Consider the following 21,931-nt stretch of genomic DNA (forward strand, 5'->3'; position numbering starts at 1 on the left):
AAAAAAAAATAAAATATATATCTTCATCAAAGAATCCTGAAAAGAGAATAAATAAAAATACATAAAATACATACATAAAAAATATATATATGTAATAATAATAATAATAATAAAATAAAATTTATATATATATATATATACACCAAAAAAAAAATTATAATAATATATATATATATTTTTATTTTTTTCTGGATTTTATTCATCAAAAAAATCCAGAAAAAAATTAATAGAAAGATTAATAGAAAAATATATATTTATATAAAATATACAAAAAATGTATATATATAGATAACAGTTCTTTTAAATAATAAAAATATTTCACAATATTACTGCTTTTGCTGTATTTTAGATCAAACAAATGCAATTTTGGTGAGCAGAAGAGACATCTTACTGTTCAAAAACATGACTGGTAGTGTAGTTTATGTCTAACTTTTATCTATTGTAGCATTTCTATAGCATAGTAAAGCTAACAAACATGGTCTAAAACACTTCCAAAATGATTATTTCCAATAACTGACCTATTTTGGCTTGTCCCTCTCTCATGAGAGGGTTGATGAGCTGTAGTTTGTTCAGCATGTGCTGGTTGATATGTTGAACCCAATCATCGTTCACGTACAGTCGTCTTAGCAGCTGAACGGTGGACTCCAGCAGAACCGTGGCCCGAGGGCTGCACAAGGGCTCCCCTGGCAGAAGATCGCTGGGCATGCCACGCATCTGCAGGTCACACAGCGCCACCTAAAGGACAATCAAAGAACAGCAGGGTATTGAAAGTTAAGCGATTATATAATTGTAGAAATGGAATAAAATAGACTTAATGGTGAAGAGGTTTAAAAGGCTGACCTTTTCTCCTGGGTTGCTGCTGTAGAAAAGGACACAAGGGTAGAGCTCGGTGGCATCCACGCCTTCAAACGCTAGCTTTGGCTCCTACATGCACATAAAAACAATTGAAACACCTCATATATTTCTTTTTTAAGTTAAAGGTTGTATCAGCGATTTATAGCCTAAAACATAAAGTGTCAATTTCAGCTGACCTTTCTTCACGATCCGCTCGCTGCCTGCCCCATAAATTGTCTGTGAAAAAAAACGCGTCTCTCTGGTCAGCCTAGGGTCCGAGATATGCCAAAAAAACAATCGGCGCTATCAACTATTCCACAGATAAACAAACAGTGTTCCAACCAATCAGCGTCAGGGGTTTGGTGTTGTGGACTTTCGTACTGGTGCAGGGATGTGAGGGAGGCGGAGCGAAAGTCCACAACACCAAACCCCTGACGCTGATTGGTTGGAACACTGTTTGTTTATCTGTGGAAAGGTTGGTAGTGCCGATTGTTTTTTTGGCATATCTCAGACCCTAGGCTGACCAGAGAGACGCGGTTTTTTCACAGACAATTTATGGGGCAGGCAGCAAGCGGATCGTGATGAAAGGTCAGCTGAATTTGACACTTTATGTTTCAGGCTAGAAATCGCTGATTAATTTTTTTGAAAATAATTTTACATGCGCATAGAGCTTTACTTGCATTCAACCTACTATGCTTCTTACTTTTTGTTTGCAAATGCATTTCACAGTATCCGACCATAGTGCATAACATCGTAATAATCATAAGTTATACAGAACGTTCAGCAAAAAAATTATGTAATACAGGACTTTATTCAAGTTGCTGCAATTTTATTTCAGCTTTTTTACTTTTTAAAAAAAATGTGCACAGGTGCATTGTGCATGTTCACTGAATTAAAAAGTCTATTAAATCTATCAAACTTTGATTTAATTCCAATTTTAAATGTTCTACTAGCAATACTTACTTTAATTATACTTTTATTACTTACTTTAATTATAATCCATGTTACTGTACCTTAAATTAGTAAAGGTATGTGCAACACCAAAGCTTGTTTTAAAAAAACACCTATACACATATTTTACATTAATGAAACAAATTCATAGGTTAAATCTGTGATTTGTCCAATTTAAATGTTCCTATATTGCAAATTTTTATATGAAGCCCAAATTAACTATGAAATACTGTTATTGCAATATAATAAGTCTTATTTTATTTTATTTTAAGCAAAGTAATTACTACTGACACAAATCTCAATCTGTGATTTGTGTACTTTAAATGTAAAACTATTTCATAGGTTAAATCTGTGATTTGTCCATTTTAAATGTACCTAAATTGCTCATTTTTATTTCAGTTATTGTGATATAATGATTCTTAATAAAAATTAAGGGATATAGGCACATTTAAAATAGACAAATCACAGATTTTAAAATTGCCAAAAAATAACTTCAAACTTTTTTTGTTTTGTTTGTTTTTTGCTGATCCGAAAAATGATCCGATCCGTGACTCAAAATCCGTGATATGATCCGAACCGTGAGTTTTGCGATCCGTTGCACCACTACACACTTACCCTGTTGTTTTTGGCGAAAGAGATTGTTCTGGCCTCCATGTCTAGGACGCAGGTGATGGTGTCGCCCTGGGTGAAGGAGGGCAGAGCTCGACCCAGTTCTCCTCCATGATACAGACTACCACTGTAGGCCCGGTACAGCCACATGTCTGTGGTTGTACGATGGTTGTAGTCCCGGATGGGCCATCGAGACACTCCGATACACGTCCCTTCATTTCCCCGGTTCTCCTTAGTGATATAAAACTAAGATATAGAGACAAACATAACACAGTATTAGAATACAGACCCTGTAAAAGACAAGGGACACAGATGACTGTATTTTGTATTGTTACCTTCCAGATGAAGCATCCAGATGTGATGGCGGTGGTGGCCAAACCGTAACCTTTCCCGCCCGATCCATGAGAGAGTACGTTCCCGCTCTCCAGAGAACAACAGATCAGTTTATGTGGGTCGAAAGAGAAATCTCCAATAGGAATACATTCATCTTCACTTCCGCCATCCTGGAAGACACATAAGCACATATGAAATCAAAAATGCAGGGACACAAATACAACTGGGTACAATTTGTACAATGAACAGACAGAGATGTGTTTCAATACCCTATTTGAGCTCTCTGAGTTTCTCTCTTTTTCTAAGTTTTTCCTCAGGGCCAAAGGTTCCTCCCACATGTATGTGGACAAAAGGCTAAATAATTGATCGACAATCTGTAATGAAATGAAAATTAAGTCAGAATCAATCAACCACCAATTATTTTGTGTTTCAGCTGAACAAAAACCTTTTCTTTTCTCACCTGTTTCATAACGACAGGGTCTGAACAGGCAGGGAGAAGAGCTTCCAGAATATGGAAGGCCAACAGCTTCGTCCGCAGGTTGTGAAAGCGTGGATTTCCAGAGCTGCATTTGTATGAGATTATTGTCATCAGTGGATCAACCCACTTTACGAACGCCGAGACTCTTTTGGCGACCCTTAGTGACAAAATGCGTCTTAGGAAGACTAGAAAGTCAGCGAGCTGGGAGTCCACAACCCTGCTGCTACGAATGACATCTGCACCTAATATAAAACAAAAAAGTAAAATACTAAATAATATCATTCATAATACAATAGAATATAATAACATTAAACATTAATAAAAAAAAAAAATCAACATTTTAAAATATTACTACAATTTTAAATTAATTAGTTAAAAACAATTTGTCAAAAAAAATTGCAATGACAAAATATTTTGTTTACATTTATTATTTACAACTAGTGTGTAAATGTGTAGTGTGTTTTATATATGAAATTTATTATTATTATTATTATTATTATTATTATTATTATTATTAAGATTAATTGTAAATTAGTATTTTATCAAAGGTAAAATACTTTAATACTAAATTAGTATAAAATACTAACTTAGCATTAAAATAATATTTTACCTACTCATAATACAGAAAATGAAAAATTAATAAATGTAAAATTAATTAAATTAATTAGTAAAAAAAAACTACAAAAATTTCAAAGGCAAATTTTTGTTTATATTTAATATTTACTTTTATTGATTTTTATTATAATAATATCATTAAGATTAATTGCAAATTACAAAATAGTTCAGCTAGTTCAAAATAGTATTTTAAAAAATCTATATTTATTAATAATGTAAATTTACAGTAATAAAAATTAATTAGTAATATGATAAGTAACAAAAAAAAAATGGAGGTATTTTACCGACTAATACAAAAATAAATAAGAAAAAAGAAAATTAATAAAAATTGCAGTGACAAAATATGTTTTATATTTACAACTAATGTGTAAGGTATATATAATTTATTATTATTAAGATCAATTGTAAATTACAAAATAGTTCAGACAGTTCAAGATAGTACTTTACCTACTCATGATATTGAGAATTGTAAAAATATTAATAATGTAAATTTAAAGTAATTAGTTATGTAAATAGTAACAAAAAAATTAAATGGCAAAACATTTAGTTAAGTATTTTACCTACTTGTAACATTAATAAAAAAAATATCAAACGTAAAATCAATTAAATTAATTTGTTAAAAAACAATTTAAAAAAATGCAGCGACAAAATATTTTGTTTAGATTTAATATTTACAACTAGCGTGTAAGTTTATATATAATAAATATATATAATTTATTATTAAGATCAGTTGTAAATTACAAAATAGTTCAGACAGTTATAAATAATACTTTACCTACTAGAATTACAAACAAATAATAATAATGTAAACATTTATAAAATTAATTAGTTAAAAAAAAGCAATGGTAATTGGTAAAAATAGTTTACATTTAATATTGAAACACACACACACACACACACACACACATATATATATATATATATATATTACAAGTATATAAACATTGATTATTGTGTTGTAATGACTTACTTTCTTGTTTGGATATTTCTTCCTGGATGAGCTCTGTGGAATCCCTCTCTAGCACCTCTTGCTGGTGGACTGCAAGTAACAATCCCTGCAGCTGCTCGCTCATTACATCCATGAGAGCCTGGGAGACCTCCAATGGCAAGGCCTCTTCACAGGAACTGGAAAAACACACACAGACAATTTAATTTATCTGCAGCTGTACAGCCCACAATGTCTGCAGCCAGGTACTGTTGCTCTTATTGACAGATTGGATGTTTGTTGATACCGTTTCTTTAATATAAAAACTGATACCGTAAAGCAATATTATGATGCAGCAAGAAGCATGCTTTGATGTGATTATCTAAGGCATCTGTTTTCGAAATGCATTGTTTTCAGAGCATATTATGGGAGGCGTTCTCTCATCCTGTATTTAATTAATCAAGTTTATAATTTCACCTGGCTGCTATGGCGAATATCTGCATGAGTCTGGCAGCGGCCAGCTTCACCGCCCCACTGAGCTGCATGTGACCGGACATGGAGGCGGCCAGCCAGCGCTGGTTCACCAGCACACAGGTGTTGTCAGTCAGCGTAGATAAGATCTCCAGGACGCCACATTTAATAATCACCACCAAATCCACCGGCTGATAGTGGAAGTTCAAAGCAAAGACTGTGGCCAACAGCAGGTGCTGATAAGAGCCTGAAATGAAACAAATAAATCACTACTTAGTTAAACTGGCATATTATTAGAGAACTAGGACCGTGCCAAACAAAATATAGACAAGCTAAATTTTAACCACAAAGCAATATCACAAATTAAGGTGTTTTCACACGTGGTCCTATTCAGGGTTCTGAGCACGGTTTGCGTGATTTTTGGCCCATATTTGAACACTCCAAATGATCTCAGACCCCTCCGAAGCGAACTGTGCCAAGACCTTCTGAGGCGGTGGTTTGAATACGGTTCACTTTCGGATAAAGTTGTAGTTCGCTTAAAACGTGCATTGTGAACACAAATCGGCCCGGGCTTTGTTGCTTTTTTCATTTGCAAATTTAATATAAATTTTATATAATAATTGATATTAAACCAACCATTAAACCATAAATATAATAACTTTTTAAAAGTTATTTGATCTTAAAAATCATGTGTGCTATAAAATAAACATGATTACATAATCAAGGAAAACAATTCAAACTAAATATTACAAAGGTGTACAAAACTTATACTATTCCAATTTTGAAGGCCATAATGTCATCCATTAAGACTGAACTGGACTAGATCCAAAAAGCAACAGTCTGAACACAAAGAGGTCAGAGACACCGCTTCTGCTTATGTGGACCAAAAAGGATCTGAGTCCTATTTCAGGAACAGCGACAGTGTGGACAAAGAAAACTGAGTCCTTTTTCACTTGGTCCACTTAAAGGGGTCTTGGTTTGGTTCTTTTAAAGAGGACTCAAGTGTGAAAACACCCTTAAAGTCAGTTTGAACCAGTAATGATAATGTTTGTTTGTTTTTTTTTAAATTCAGTTTAAAAATTTAAAAATAATAATAAAAAAAAACAATAAATGAAATGTTACTATTATAAAAATGTGCATGCACAGTAGAGTAACTTGTACAAAAGGTACAGTATAAATTATGTTTATCATTTTTAGTAAAAATTTTTTTTTGCATGAGTAAAAAGCATTACCCACCAGCCTGTTCTCTCTCTAGCACCACCTTCTGTCTGAGCACACGCACCAATTGCTGGTACAGTGTGTGAGCTGCAGACTGTAACTCCCTCTGAACACTGATAGGAGCCGACTGAGTCCCAGCCTAGACACAGTCCAACATTTCAAACATCATATCTCAGTAAGAATATAGGCCTAGCTTTCAACAAGAAAACATGTCAGAAAAAGCTGTGGTTTGTATTTAAGGAAATGTCATTATCAGCTTACGGTGTAATGGTGAAGTTTGTTGTTAGGTGCCGCTAGACTGCCAGTAATTGGGGCTCCCAGACCAAAGCAGCCGGAGAGGAACTGCAGCTGTACTGACTGCAGGAGACCTGGAAAACGAGGAGGCGCCAGAGAGCTGACACTCTTTTCCTCCATCTCTGACAGGAAGGAGGAAATCTGACACAAGGCCTCCAAACGCACCTGGATGGAGCGTATGAAAACAATTGTAATGTCACTACATCTTTGTTAGTCTTATGTGAAAAGATTAGTTTAATACATTTATTGGAGCCTACTTATTCATTAGTTTTTAAAAGTAAAATGGATATGCAATGGATTTCCCACCTGAGCTCTTTGGTGTTGCTGTGCCATGGCTACGGTGATGGCTTTGGGATCCACATGTGCACCTCCATCTTTGTCCACCAGAGGAGAGGTTCGGAGGAGGCTCCCACACAGAAAATGGAAGACCTGGCCCAGGATGGGTGTGCCACCTCCGCCCGGGTACAGCACGGTAGTGGGACTGATGCACTGCCGCAGGCGCTCCCAGGCATCTTTCATGATGCCCAAAGAACAAAGCGGAAGGCCTTGTAAGAAACAAGGCTGATTAGCACAGATGTGTGATATTTAAGCTAACTAAAACTGATGATTACGTGAAAGAAGCGAGCGAGAAAGATGCAATGCGAGTTATCAGACAAGCGAGATCAGATTAGATGTGTGAGATCAGATGTGTGACAAAAGACTTCAGAAATCAGATCTGATATGAGAGCTCACGTGAGATTAGGCAAGCAAAGATATCAAGCAGGTGTGAGATGAGACATGTGAGATCAGACAGTTGAATGTAGGAGATTAATCGTTTGAAGATTAGAATTGTTAAAGATCAAATATGCAACAAATTCAATATGTGTGAGATCAGATACAGGAGATATCTGAAATCAAATGTGAGAAATCATACATGTGAGACAGTTGGTATCAGACATAAAAAACTGTTTTGTTAAAGACCTGAACTGTAAATATCAGACCAATAAAATAACAAATCAAAGATGCAACATATCCACTATATGTGAGATCAGATATTTAAGATGTAAGTAATGTGAGATCAGATGCAAGAAATCTCAGATGTTAGATCAGATATGTGAGAGATCAGTTATGGTAGATGAGACGTGAGAGGACACATTAGAAATTAGAAACATGAGATCAGACAGTTGATATCAGACATCAAAAATCAGATATGCAATACCAAAGATGCAACAAATCCAGTATGCGTGAGATAAGATATGTAAGATATCTGAGATCATATGTGAGAATTCATACATGTGAGATCAGTTATGCAAGAGATCAGTTATGTTAGATGAGACGCGAGATGACACATAACGTGAGATCAGAGAGTTGATATCAGATGTGAAAAATCAGAAGTGTAAATATCAGACAGGTTAAAGGTCAAAGATGCAACAAATCCATTGTGTGTGAGATCAGATATGCAAGATCTGAGATCAGATGTGAGAAATCACACGTGAGAGATCAGTTATGTTAAATGAGACGTGAAATGACATGAGAAATTAGAAACAGAAGATCAGACAGTTGAGATCAACTCAGTTGAAAAAACAGTTTTGTCAAGGATTTGCACTGTGAGATCAGACAGGTAAAAAACAAAAACAAATCAAAGATGCAACATATCCACTATATGTGAGATCTGATATATTAACGATGTAAAATATGTGATCAGACACAAGAAATCTTACATGAGATCAGATATGTGAAAGATCAGTTATGTAAGAGGAGACGTGAGATGACATTACAAATGTGAGATCAGACAGTTAATATCAGACGTGAAAAAACATGTCAATATCAGACAGGTTGAAGATCAAAGATGCAACAAAAACAGTATGTGAATGATCAGATATGACAGATATATGAGATCAGATGTGAGAAATTATACATGTGAGATCCGATATGTGAGAGATCAGTTATGTTAGATGAGGCATGAAAGATGGCGACGAGAAATTAGAAATAGAAGATCAGACAGTTGAGATCAGACATGAAAAACCAGTTTCGTCAAAGCTTTGAACTGTGAGATCAGACAGGAAAAAAACTAATCAAAGATGCAATATATCCACTGTGTGAGATCAGATATTAACAATGTTCAGACTCAAGAACTTACATCAGTTATGTTAGAGGAGACATGAGATGACACATTAGATATCAGAAACGTGAGATCAGCGAGTTGATATCAGACGTGAAAAATCAGATATGTCAATATCAGACAGGTTGAAGATCGAAAATGCAACAAATGAAGTATGTGAATGATCAGATATGCAAGATATCTGAGATCAGATGTGAGAAATTATACATGTGAGATCAGATATGAGAGATCAGTTATGTTAGATGAGACATGAAAGATGACATGAGAAATTAGAAACAGAAGATCAGACATGAAAAAACAGTTGTCAAAGATTTGAACTATGAGATCAGACAGGAAAAAAACAAATCAAAGATGCAATATATCCACTATGTATGAGATCAGATATTAACAATGTAAGATATGTGATCAGACGCAAGAAATTTTACGTGTGAGATCAGATATGTTAGAGGAGACATGAGATGACACATTAGAAATTAGAAACGTGACATCAGACAGTTGAGATCAGATGTGAAAAATCAGATATGTCAATTTAGGACAGATTGAAGATCAAAGATGCAACAAATCCAGTATATGAGATCAGATATGCAAGATATCTGAGATCAGATGTGAGAAATCATACATGTGAGAGATCAGTTATGTTAGAGAAGATGAAACGCATGAAAAATAAGTGAGATCAGACGGGTGATATAAGTCATGTTAGAGACCAACGCATGCAACAGATCCAATACTATATGTGTAAGATCAGACATGTGAGATCAGACTCATAATAATGTAATATGCTACTTCATATCCCACTCACCAATTTTATTTTTGAATGACACTGAGGAGCTTTTAGGCTGATCTGGTGTCTTTAAAAGAAAGACAAAACAGATTACAAATGACAAAATCAATCAAGACCCAAACGACAGATTAATCCATTCATATGAAACATAAGAAACATGAATACCTCTCTCTCACTGAATCTTCTCTCAGAAGAGGACTGTAACTCCATCTTTGTTCCTAACGCCTCATAGTAAGGTGGAGATCTATGTAGTGAGAGTGTTTTATCACTTTCAGATTTTTTCATACCCGCAGTGTTTTGTAATTGTACACAATTTTAATTGTACAAACCTGGCCAAGTTGCTCTCAGTAGGCGTCTGTGACGACACACTCTCCTCCTGCCAAGCAGCTCGGACCCCCAGCAGCAGGAAAAGGCTGCGGGAGACCAGCAGGTGGCAAGCCGCTGGGAAGGACAGGCCCTGGTCGGTGGTGCTGTGGTGGTCCCAGGGCCGCTGAGGGGGCTCCCTGTCTGGCGTCCCGGGGCTCTCAGTGCTGCTGGGTAACGTGCTAGTGCCAGATGACTCGTACACAGTCTCGTTCTGTTGGAGCTGCATGGCCTCCCGGGTGGCCAGGAAACACTGCAGTACCTCTGCGGGGAGGAGGACACACATGAATAGTTCACAATTACACAAAACAACAGCAGAGGGACTATTTCAGAGACGATAATGCCACATTAATCCCAAATATGATGAGGGTTATTACTGTTAATTAAAACTAAAACCATAAAAACATTTTCATTGCTTGAAATTAAAAAAACTTGGGACAAAGTGACAAAACCGCTAAGATCTAACCAAAAAAAAAAAAAAACATATATTTGAATACAAGTGAAGAACAAGTGTATAATAAACCTGAGGGATATATTTGATTTTAAGTATTTAAAATCACAGAAAAAGTGGGTTAGAATAAAAACCAAAATACTATGATTGTTGAACAGACGTCATTCTGAGATAAAGAACACTCCAGTATATATTACAACAGAAGCACACACTCGCTCTGTGAAGGGAGAACACAGAAAGCAGCGTGTTTACCCGGCAGGTACATACTGCTGATGCTGGGCGTTTCCTCTTCTAAGGGATCGTCCTGGTTGTGTTCAGCTGTGTGGAGTGTCTGGCTGCTGGCATCTGTGTCTCTTCCTGTCTGCTCTCCAGAACTGCCTGCTTCCTGTCTCTCCTCACTGGGGCTCTGAGAGCCCAATGAAGCCTGGACATAACAAAACATTATTTTATGAAAATGGTACCTGAGAATTATGAGAATTGTCCCTGGTTACTGTACATCAGCATAAAGAAATTGTTTCAGAGTAGGGATGCACGTTATTATCGAACATTATCGGATTTTAAAAAATGTACGCAGATATGCATCAATTTAGGGGGCGCTGTAGGCCTATTTGTAATAAAATGAAGTAAAATACACAAATAACAATAAGACACTTGTATTTCCGGATAAATAAAGCAGTAATTGATGTCATAAAATCACGATTTAAAGGTCAGAAGCTATAGCTTACATGAATAAAAATGACAAACATGACACTTGTAAATTTAATAATTTAATATATTACATATACACTCATTAATATATAATATTTTTTTTTCAAATGGATTATGAAAACTTAAATACAAGGAGCTCTAAATGATTTTTTACAATTTTTACAGCTCTTTTGCTTTAGACCTCAAATTAAAAAAGCAGAGATTTATTTTATTATAGTTATTTCCAAAGCTTTTAATGTACTCTCTTTAAAAAATAACTTTAATAATATTTATTAGTTCTAGAAAAATTAAAAGTAATCTGCACTGGCATAAGTTACTGACCAAAATGAGTTGAAAAAAATATTGAAATATTGGATATCGTGCATGCCTATTTCAGAAATAGGGAAAGTTATTATGTTACTATATTATGTTTTATTACATTTCGTTTCATCTTTAAGTGTAACAAAAATTAGCGTCTCACTTTCTAAGTTCATTTGCATGTTTAGTGTAAGTGCATTAAATACAGCTCTTAATTCGGTAAATAAAGCAAGGAGTTTCTTATGCTCTCCAAAGCTACATTTTTTTTAATCAAAAATACAATAAAAACTGTAATATTGTGAAATATTATTACCATTTAAAATAAGTGTTTTGTATTTTAATATATTTTAAAGTGTAATTTATTCCTGTGATGACAAAGCTATATTTTCAGCAGCCATTACTCCAGCTGATGAATAAAAAAAAATTAAAGCATTTATAATTTAATAAATAGCATTTATTAAAAAAAATTACTTTTCTAACAATATTAGCTCCTGCTATCACTTTTTATCATCATATCCTTGCTGAATAAAATCATAAATTTATTTAAAGGATAATAAAAAAATAAAAAAATAATAAATAATTATACTGACATACTTTTGAGCAGAAGTGTAAATCATTTATTAAAAAAAAAAATCAAATAGAATGATTTCTGAAGAATTACGTGACACTAAAGATTGGAGTAATGATGCTGAAAATTCAGCTTTGCATCACATTAATAAATTATATTTTAAAGTCTAATAAAATAGAAAACAGTTATTTTAAATGCTAATAAATTTTACAATATCACTGTTTTTACTGTACTTTTGATCAAATAAATGTAGCCTTGGTGAGCATAATGGTGCGTTCACACCGGACGCGAATGAAGCGGCAAGCGCGAGTGATTTACATGTTAAGTCAATGCAAAGACGCGAATAGCCATCCTGCGGCGCGAAACGCGCGAATGAGGCGGCGCGAAACGCGCGAATAGCGCGAATGGCGCGGCGCGCATTGAGCGTTTCAAGCGATTGCCGCGCCATTCGCGCGAATCGCGCAAGTTCAAAAATCTGAACTTCGGCGGAATTTCGCGCCGCGGTAACCAATCAGGAGCTTGCTCTAGTAGTGACGGAGGCAGAAATCCGAAACAACAATGGAGGACAAAATCACCGTTGCTGTCTGTGGTTCCTCGGAGCTGTACGATACATCTTTGGACTTTTGTAGAAACAGGAATAAAAGGGATCTTGCTAGGAATAAAGTGAGTGAAGAGGTCGGACAATCTGGTTAGTTTTAAAAAACGCTCTTTACTCAATTTAACCTACATATGCATACATATTGAGACTACAAGCAAGCTAAAGCTGGCAAATTGAGCTCATTCACCTATTTTACAACTACTTTCCCGCTGACGAGTGGCAGAAGCCCCTACCTTGACGCGAATTCGCGTCTGTTGTGAAGAAAATGTCACGCGCGAATGACGCGAATTTTACCGCGCGAATGGCGCGAGTAAGCTCAAATGTTCAAGCGTTCAACTACGCGCGAATAGCGCGGTTTTTCCACGCAAGTCGCGTCCGGTGTGAACGCACCATAAGAGATTTCTTTAAAAAAAAAAAAAAAAAAACATTACAAATCCTTTAGATTCAAAACTTTTGAACAACACTGTACATTTGACTGAATTATTGGTTTGTTTTTACCTGTTTGGTGGTAGTTGTTGTTTGGACACTGATTGTGTTTCCTATGCTCTCTTTATAGGACAACAGAGTGCTGCGGATTTTATACACCACCTGATATATTTCAGTCAGCACCTCACAGGGCTCATATCTGCAGTCAAAAACACACAAACACACATTAATGGACTGTTTAAACTACTGGTTCTTTCCTGCTTCTACAAAAGGTTGCTCTGGATATTCATGACTGTCAATTCATATTCAACAAACTCTCACTCTCACAAATGAGTCATTATGGCTGAGGAATTCATCATGTGAGATTTCTCACAGTACAGAGTGAGACAGGCACTGACACTTTCAATATTCACATAAAGAGTCATTCTTTAAATAGAGCATATATATTTATTAAATCTGGGTCAACTAATTAAAGAGTTCATTACACTATGGCAGAAGGGAGACGTGGGAAGACAAAGGTCTTCAAGAGATCTAGGTAAAGAGAGAGAACGAGAACGAGGGCGAGGTGTGAATCTCACTCACTTATCCTGCCAGTAAGCTTCATGAAGGCCGGCGTGTTTGAGCAGAGCGGCCAAACTGCAGCGACACGCGGCCTCTAAGAGAGAGTCTCCCACCGATCCACTATTGTCCCAGTCTACATAAAAATACACACGTCAAAGTCAATATCTAGACAGGTACATGATAACAGAGCCTATTATGTTGCTATGTATAGATAGATAGATTCAAGCCATGAATGGAGCATTAATGTATTTACATCTATGGTTATAGAAAATATGGAAACATTCCTTTGGTGCAAAAGCCACTTGTGTACCTCGACTCGCTGCATACTCCTTCATCTTCCTCCAGAGGGCGCTGGCAGGTTCTCTTGGGGAGCCAAGAGCGAGTTCAACTAGCGTTGTGTTTTCTTCTGACAGCCGCAGCTCGGCTAGTCTCACGTCTCCGCATCCCATGAATACGGCCTCAGTCAGCCAACCCATTGCACAGTCTATAGGACAACATAGATGAGTATTTATTTATGTGTGTTAAAAACCACACAACATAAACAATAAGCTGCAGATCATTACCCAGCTGCTCAAAGTCTATCTCCAGCCCGTTTCTCAGGAGCGGGTTACACAGCCAGAACTCTGTTGTCTTCTCCTGGATGGAAGGGGGTGGGCCCTGCAGCATACCCCCCAGGCATCGGCCAATGGCAAGAGCCACCGATCTTTCCAGGTCTAGTAGCCACGCCCAGTCTTCTGACTCTGGTGCTGTGATTGGCTCAGAGGTTTCAGATGCTTCTGCAGTAGGAATTAGGAGTGTGTAATTGGCAGTGCTACATGTATCTTAGTAAATTTCTTGATTATCTGTCATTTGTTATTAAATAAGTTGATGTCGACCTATTCATTAAGGTATACAGAACATTTTCGGAGAATGACAGGAATTCTGAATTCTGGTGCTTACCCTGTGATGTTCCTTCCAGCTCCATGTCCTCCAGGTGTGCAGTGTTGGGTAGGTAGCAGTTGAGCTCATTGAGATGTTCAAGCAGAGTGAGCAGGTGAGGAAGGAGGGGTCTGACCACAGCCAATGGCAGCAGAAGTAGAGAGTACATGACCTGACAGAGCAGACTGCCCGCGACTGAACCAAACAGCACAGCTATAGAGAAACACACAAAAAAACTCAATACACTGGGTATGGTTAGATAATGGGATGGCAACCATGGAGGGAGGAATGGATGGCGAGATAAACAGATGGACTGACAGAGGGATGGAGGGATAGACAAAAGGATGGATGGAGGAAAAGACTGACACGATGGATGAATGGATGGACAGGCAGATGGATAAAAGGAAGGACAGATGGATTGATGAAAGGATGGATGGATAGACAGATTGAAAGGACTGACGGATAGACAGATCGATGAAAGGACTGATGGACAGATGCATCGATGGATAAAGGGACTGATGGATGGACGGATGGATGAAAGGACTGACGGACAGTTACATCGATGGATGAAAGGACTGATGGACAGATGCACGAAAGGACTGATGGACAGACAGATGGATGGATGAAAGGACTGGCGGACGGATGCATCGATGGATGAAAGGACTGATGCATGAAAGGACTGATGGATGGATGCATTAAAAGGGCTGACGATCAGACAGCTGGATGGACGAAAGGACTGACTGATAGACAGATGGGCAAAAGGACTGACGGACAGACAGATGGATAGATGAAAGGACTGATGGATGGACAGATTCAAAGGACTGATGGACGGACAGATGGATGAAAGGACTGACGGACGGTTGCATCGATGAATGAAAGGATTGTCGGTCAGATGCACAAAAGGACTGATGGATGGACAGATGGACGGATGAAAGGACTGATGGACACTTGGACAGATGCACGAAAGGACTGATGATAAACAGATGGATGAATGAAAGGACTGACGGACAGATGCATCGATGGATGAAAGGACTGATGGACAGATGCACGAAAGGACTGATGGATGAACGGATGGATGAAAGGGCTGATGGACGGATGCATGAAAGGACTGATGGACAGATGCACGAAAGGACTGATGGATGAACGGATGGATGAAAGGGCTGATGGACGGATACATGACAGGTCTGACTGACGGTTGCATCGATGAATGAAAGGACTGTTGGTCAGATGCACAAAAGGACTGATGGATGGACAGATGGATGGATGAAAGGACTGATGGACAGATGCACGAAAGGACTGATGGATGGACAGATTGATGGATGAAAGGACTGATGGACAGATGCACGAAAGGACTGATGGATGAACGGATAGATGAAAGGGCTGACGGACGGATGCATGAAAGGACTGACGGACAAACAGCTGGATGGAGGAAAGGACTGACTGATGGACAGATAAACAAAAGGACTGACGGATAGACAGATCGATGAAAGGACTGACGGACAGATGCACCCATGGCTGAAAGGACTAATGGACGGATACATCGATGGATAAAGGGACTGATGGATGGACGGATGGATGAAAGGACTGACGGACAGTTACATCGATGGATGAAAGGACTGATGGACAGATGCACGAAAGGACTGATGGACAGATGCACAAAAAGGACTGATGGATGAACGGATGGATGAAAGGACTGGTGGACGGATGCATCGATGGATGAAAGGACTGATGGATGAACGGATGGATGAAAGGACTGATGGATGGATGCATTAAAAGGGCTGACGATCAGACAGCTGGATGGACAAAAAGGACTGATTGATAGACAGATGGACAAAAGGACTGACGGACAGACAGATGGATGGATGAAAGGACTGATGGATGGACAGATTCAAAGGACTGATGGACGGACAGATGGATGAAAGGACTGATGGACGGTTGCATCGATGAATGAAAGGACTGTCGGTCAGATGCACAAAAGGACTGATGAATGGACAGAAGGACGGATGAAAGGACTGATGGACAGATGCATCGATGGATGAAAAGACTGATGGACAGATGCACGAAAGGACTGATGATGGACAGATGGATGAATGAAAGGACTGACGGACAGATGCATCGATGGATGAAAGGACTGATGGACAGATGCACGAAAGGACTGATGGATGAACGGATGGATGAAAGGGCTGACGGACGGATACATGAAAGGACTGACGGACGGTTGCATCGATGAATGAAAGGACTGTTGGTCAGATGCACAAAAGGACTGATGGATGGACAGATGGATGGATGAAAGGACTGATGGACAGATGCATCGATGGATGAAAGGACTGATGGACAGATGCACGAAAGGACTGATGGATGGACAGATGGATGGATGAAAGGACTGATGGACAGATGCACGAAAGGACTGATGGATGAGCGGATAGATGAAAGGGCTGACGGACGGATGCATGAAAGGACTGACGGACAAACAGCTGGATGGAGGAAAGGACTGATGGACAGCTGGATGGATGAAAGGACTGACTGATGGACAGATAAACAAAAGGACTGACGGACAGACAGATTGGAGATGGAGGGATGAAAAGGAGACTATATAAATGAATGGAGGGACTGATAAACAGGGATGGATGAACAAATAACTGGACAAATGGATGGATGGACGGACGGACGGATATATTGATGACTGATTGATGAATGGGGGACTGATGGATGGCGACATAAACAGACAAAGGGATAGATTGAGGAATAAATGGAAGGGTACTTTAATGGAGGCATAGAAGGACAGAAGGTTGGATTGATGGATCAAAAAATAGACTGAAAAATTGACAACTACATTAGGGATGTATGGATGGAGAGATGGAAGAACGGATGGACTGATGGATTGCTAGGTATGTGGTTTGTCAAATTACTGCATGGACAGAAGGATGGATGGATGCATAGATGGCTACATACATGGATGAGTGGGTGGAAAGATGGGTGGATGAGCGAGTGAAATAGTTGACAGACAGATGGCTGGACGCATGGATGGTTACATAGGCGAATGGATGGCACATAAAGTGTGTTCTTACTGTGTAGCTTCTTGATGACATGTTTGTCCAGCGTGCTCTCCTCCAGCAGAATGGTGGATCTCCTGAAGGTCTCAGCTGCGTACGGCAGCAGCAGGCACAGGTGCTTATGGAGCAGCACTACGCTGCTGTCATCCTACACAACACACAAAATCTATTCTTTAAAAACACTTTACGCCTCCACCTCTAGGTTCTGGAAGCATCTTTGAGTAAACATGTTCACACAACAGTATTTTATCTCTTAGAACTACAATGCATAACCACTGCAACTGGCAGCCTGTGGGAGCTATCACATGGAGTGGGTTTTAACAAAAAAATGTGTCATTGTTGTACCTCAGCGCCTGTGTGGATGTAGCAGTGAGCCAGCAGGTGTCTGTGAAGGGCTGACAGCAGGTGGTGGAAGTGTGATGGAGCCTCCGTCTGTTTCTGGGACTGACTGAACCGCTGTTTATCACTGTTTTTCTCCAGTTCACCAAACGCACGCTCCTGCATGAACAAACAGCGAACAGAGTGAACGGAAAGGAGAATATGTTATGATTTGGGTTTTGATTTTTAAGTTTCCTTAAAATATATCACACAGTAAATCCATTATATAATTGTATTTTAATTTTTTTTTAATTAAATTTAATTTTATTAAATGCATCTCAGTTGATTAGCTGTTCCAACAAGCAACTCCTGCGTAGGAAGTGGACAGAGAAAATAGATTTTTGCTTATATAAATTATTTTAATAAATTAGTATTATACACTACAATTCAAAACTTTTTTGGGATAAGTAGGAGTTTTTATATCAACATTTTTTTCAAAACTGATGCATTAAATTGATGAAAAAGTGACTTTAATAACATTTCTAATTTTTATTGAGCACCAAATCAGCATATTAGAACGACTTTTGAAGGATCATGTGGCACTTAACACTGGAGTAATTATGCTGAAAATTCACAGAAATAAAATATATTTTAAAATATATTTTAAAATATATTAAAATAGGAACAGTAATTTTAAATTGTAATATTATTTCACAATATTACTGGTCAGCATTAGAGATGTCCGTTAAAAAAAAAATGTGAAAAAGCAGCAGTGTATATTATACATTATTACATTAAATAAGTATCAAATATATTATCAAGTATTTAAAATGTATTATTTTCAACTTTGCCATCACAGAAATTTTAAATATATTCCTAAAATATATTAAAATAGAAAACTATTATTTTTAATTGTAATATAATTTCAGGATATTACTTTTTTTACTGTATTGTTCATCAAATAAATGCAGTCTTGGTCAGCATAAGAGAAGAGATGTCTATCAAAAAACATGAAAAAAAAAAAGAAATTTAAATTTAAAATTATAATCATTTTCAACTTTACCATCATAGAAAAATAAAATATTTTAAAATGTATTAAAATAGAAAATTATCATTTTAAATTGTAATATTATTTCACAATATTAGTTTTTTTACTGTATTTTTGATCAAATGAATGCAGCAGTGTGCATTATAAATTTTAATATTAAATAAATATTATCAATGATTTAAAATTTATTATTTTCAACTTTGTCAACTATAAAAAATAAAATAGATTTTAAAATATATTAAATATATATATTTAAAAATATTGTAATTGTAATAATTGACAATATTATTGTTTTTACTGTATTTTTCATATTTAAAATAAATACACTCTTGGTCAGCATAAGAGACGCCCATCAAAAAACACATGAAAAAATATTATAATGGATGGACGGATGGATGTATTCATTAAATATTATCAATTATTTTTAATTAATTATTTTAAACTTTTCCATGAAATAAAAATAACATTTAAAAATATATTAAAATAGAAAACAGTCATTTTAAATTGTAATATTAATTCACAATATTACTGTTTTAACTGTATTTTTGATCAAATAAATGCAGACTGGCTCAGCATAAAAGGCATCCATAAAAAAAAACAGCAGTGTATGTTATAAATTTCTATATTAAAAATATATAGTATTAAATATATATAATAAATTATTTATTATCTAATATTATATATTAATTATAATAGTATATTATTAAATATTAATTATTCTAAATTACTTGTAATCCACAAAATGTTAAAAAAAAAGATTTTTCTAATGTAGATTAAAATGCCAGTTTCCTTTACTAATCCAGTACAGGGAAAAAAAATGAAATCATGAAGTATTTGGGTAAGACGCAAATGATTATGCTAATTTAAATTCAAATCTTAGGCTTGAAAAAGGAAAACATCTTTTGTGCCTGTCAATCCACTTTTGAACTGACCGTATAGAACCCAATGCTGAGCAGCAAGGTCTTCAGGAGCACTTCAGCCAGGTGGAGTTGGTCTGGAGCTTCTGAGCCTGAGCTAACGCTTCCTGTGGGGCGGTCAGGGGTGGGCGGCAGTGCCAAACCTGCACCCAACTCCCCAGGTGAGCTGTATCCCAGCAGGGATGCCACATGACTCTGCTCCTGCAGACTGTTAAGCACCATGTCCAGCTGAAGACGCTGTAATATCACTGAATCATTAGTGGAGTACAATGTAAAACAGCTGGGGCCAGACTTTAATACTGTTGTGTTTGCATACCTGTCCTTTAGAGAGGCTTTCCCAGCTCTCTGGACCCTGTGGTAACAGCGAGTGCAGCAGCTCTGTTCTCTCCCTGAGAGGAGGCAGCAACAGAGACGCTCCAATGGACAGCGTGCTCATTACCGCCTCAACAAACAAACAAAAAATTAATTACTATGGTGTAGGGAATGAGTCATACGCTGGCATTCTGACAGATGATTCAGTCCAAACAGTTACACTGAACTCTTGAAGGTTTTGAAAAGTCGTGTCCCCTTCAAACACCCTCAAAGAGAAAACAGAGCCAACACATTCCATCATCTTAGAGTTTTTAACATGTGGGCAGAACTCTAGCAAGCATTCTGATTGGCTGAAGCGGTTTACTGTTTTGTACTGTTGCCAGAAATTATAGATTGTACAGCTGAAAAACCCCTGGAATGAAACGAAATGAAAAGTCAGGGATGGGGATGTTCAGTTAAAACGTAGATATTTAAGAGAAATCCCCCAAAAAATCAATAAATAAATGAAATTGAAAAATAAAATAAAATTAAAAAATAAAAAATAAAATATTTAAAAATAAAATAAAATAAAAAGTTAGGGATTGGAAGTTCTGATATTTAAGACAAATAAAATAAAATAAAATTAAATTAAATTAAAAAATAGGGATGGGGATGTTCTGTTAAAACAAAGATATTTAAGAGAAATCCATAAAATTAAATATAATAAAATAAAAAGTTAGGGATGGGGATGTTCAGTTAAAATGTAGATATTTAAGAGAAATCCCCCCCCCCCAAAAAAACAACAACATTTTTTTCTTTTTAAAGTTGGGAATAGTGAAAATGGGAATAGTCTGTTAAAAAAAAAAAATAGATATTAAAAATAATAATAAATGAAACATTTTAAAATAAAATTAAAAATTAAAGAATAAAATATTTAAAAATAAAATAAAATAAAAAGTTAGGGATTGGAAGTTCTGATATTTAAGACAAATCCAAAAAATAAAATAAAATAACATAAAAGTTAGGGATGGCGACATTCTATTAAAACCAAGATATTTAAGAGAAATCCAAAAAATTAAATTAAAATTAAATAAAAGTTAGGGATGGGAATATTTTATTTATTAATAATAAATAAATAAATAAATAAATAAATAAAAGCTAGGAATCTGAATGTTCTGTTAAAACAAAGAAACCTAAATTAACTCAAATTAAATAAATAAAACAAAACAAAACAATAAGTTAGGGATGTGGATGTTCTGTTAAAACAAAGATATTAACAAAATAAAATCAAATAAAAGTTAGGGATATCTTCTGTTAAAAGAAAGGTATTTAAAAATAAAATAAAATAAAGTTAGGGATGTTCTGTTAAACCAAACCTGTATTCTTCTGAATTTTGAAACGACAATTAAGTGATATTGAAGTTATCAAATAATGCAGAAAAGGTACAACAAAAACACTCTGAAGTCCATTGTTTCACCGCAGACCTGTTGTATTGAGTCTGGTACATCAGAGTCAATGAGTCTGAAGAGCAGGTTCCTGAGGGGCCGACCCTGAGCGCCCAGCACTGTGGCCCCGGTTCCCCCTGCGTGGGCCAGCGACAGGTGGATGGACAAGAGTTTCATACACAACAACACAAACTGGTGATGTTCCCTGGAGAAGAAACAGAGAGAATAAGAGAAGTTTAAAGATGAGAAGTCTAGAGAAGTCTGACCTTTAGCAAGTGCCAGGCCATATGCTGCTCTGACCCCATCCCTGTGGGCATGGAGACGGTTATGGGCTTGTGCCAGTTCCCCCTGCAGCTGTG

The 21,931-nt window shown here is 36.6% G+C and overlaps 1 protein-coding gene across 1 annotated transcript in view; it reads right to left on the reverse strand.

The window, feature by feature from the left end:
- Positions 1-21,931, reverse strand: part of LOC141292069 (probable E3 ubiquitin-protein ligase HERC1) — a 105,024-nt gene that overhangs the window by 63,425 nt on the left and 19,668 nt on the right. Inside the window, exons 4-28 of the mRNA XM_073824034.1 lie at positions 21,873-21,926; positions 21,612-21,777; positions 20,153-20,278; positions 19,852-20,073; positions 17,899-18,051; positions 17,569-17,701; positions 14,522-14,713; positions 14,146-14,358; positions 13,893-14,066; positions 13,604-13,715; positions 13,094-13,220; positions 10,692-10,848; positions 9,940-10,237; positions 9,776-9,854; positions 7,035-7,289; positions 6,696-6,893; positions 6,453-6,573; positions 5,223-5,463; positions 4,791-4,945; positions 3,188-3,441; positions 2,997-3,101; positions 2,730-2,897; positions 2,401-2,640; positions 841-924; positions 519-735 (exon numbers count right to left, since the gene is read on the reverse strand). Of these exons, the coding sequence (XP_073680135.1) occupies positions 519-735; positions 841-924; positions 2,401-2,640; positions 2,730-2,897; positions 2,997-3,101; positions 3,188-3,441; positions 4,791-4,945; positions 5,223-5,463; positions 6,453-6,573; positions 6,696-6,893; positions 7,035-7,289; positions 9,776-9,854; positions 9,940-10,237; positions 10,692-10,848; positions 13,094-13,220; positions 13,604-13,715; positions 13,893-14,066; positions 14,146-14,358; positions 14,522-14,713; positions 17,569-17,701; positions 17,899-18,051; positions 19,852-20,073; positions 20,153-20,278; positions 21,612-21,777; positions 21,873-21,926 (4,244 nt within the window). The remainder of the gene's footprint in view (positions 1-518; positions 736-840; positions 925-2,400; positions 2,641-2,729; positions 2,898-2,996; positions 3,102-3,187; positions 3,442-4,790; positions 4,946-5,222; positions 5,464-6,452; positions 6,574-6,695; positions 6,894-7,034; positions 7,290-9,775; positions 9,855-9,939; positions 10,238-10,691; positions 10,849-13,093; positions 13,221-13,603; positions 13,716-13,892; positions 14,067-14,145; positions 14,359-14,521; positions 14,714-17,568; positions 17,702-17,898; positions 18,052-19,851; positions 20,074-20,152; positions 20,279-21,611; positions 21,778-21,872; positions 21,927-21,931) is intronic.

Source organism: Garra rufa, chromosome 19 (assembly GCF_049309525.1).
Source record: "Garra rufa chromosome 19, GarRuf1.0, whole genome shotgun sequence".
NCBI lineage: Eukaryota > Metazoa > Chordata > Actinopteri > Cypriniformes > Cyprinidae > Garra > Garra rufa.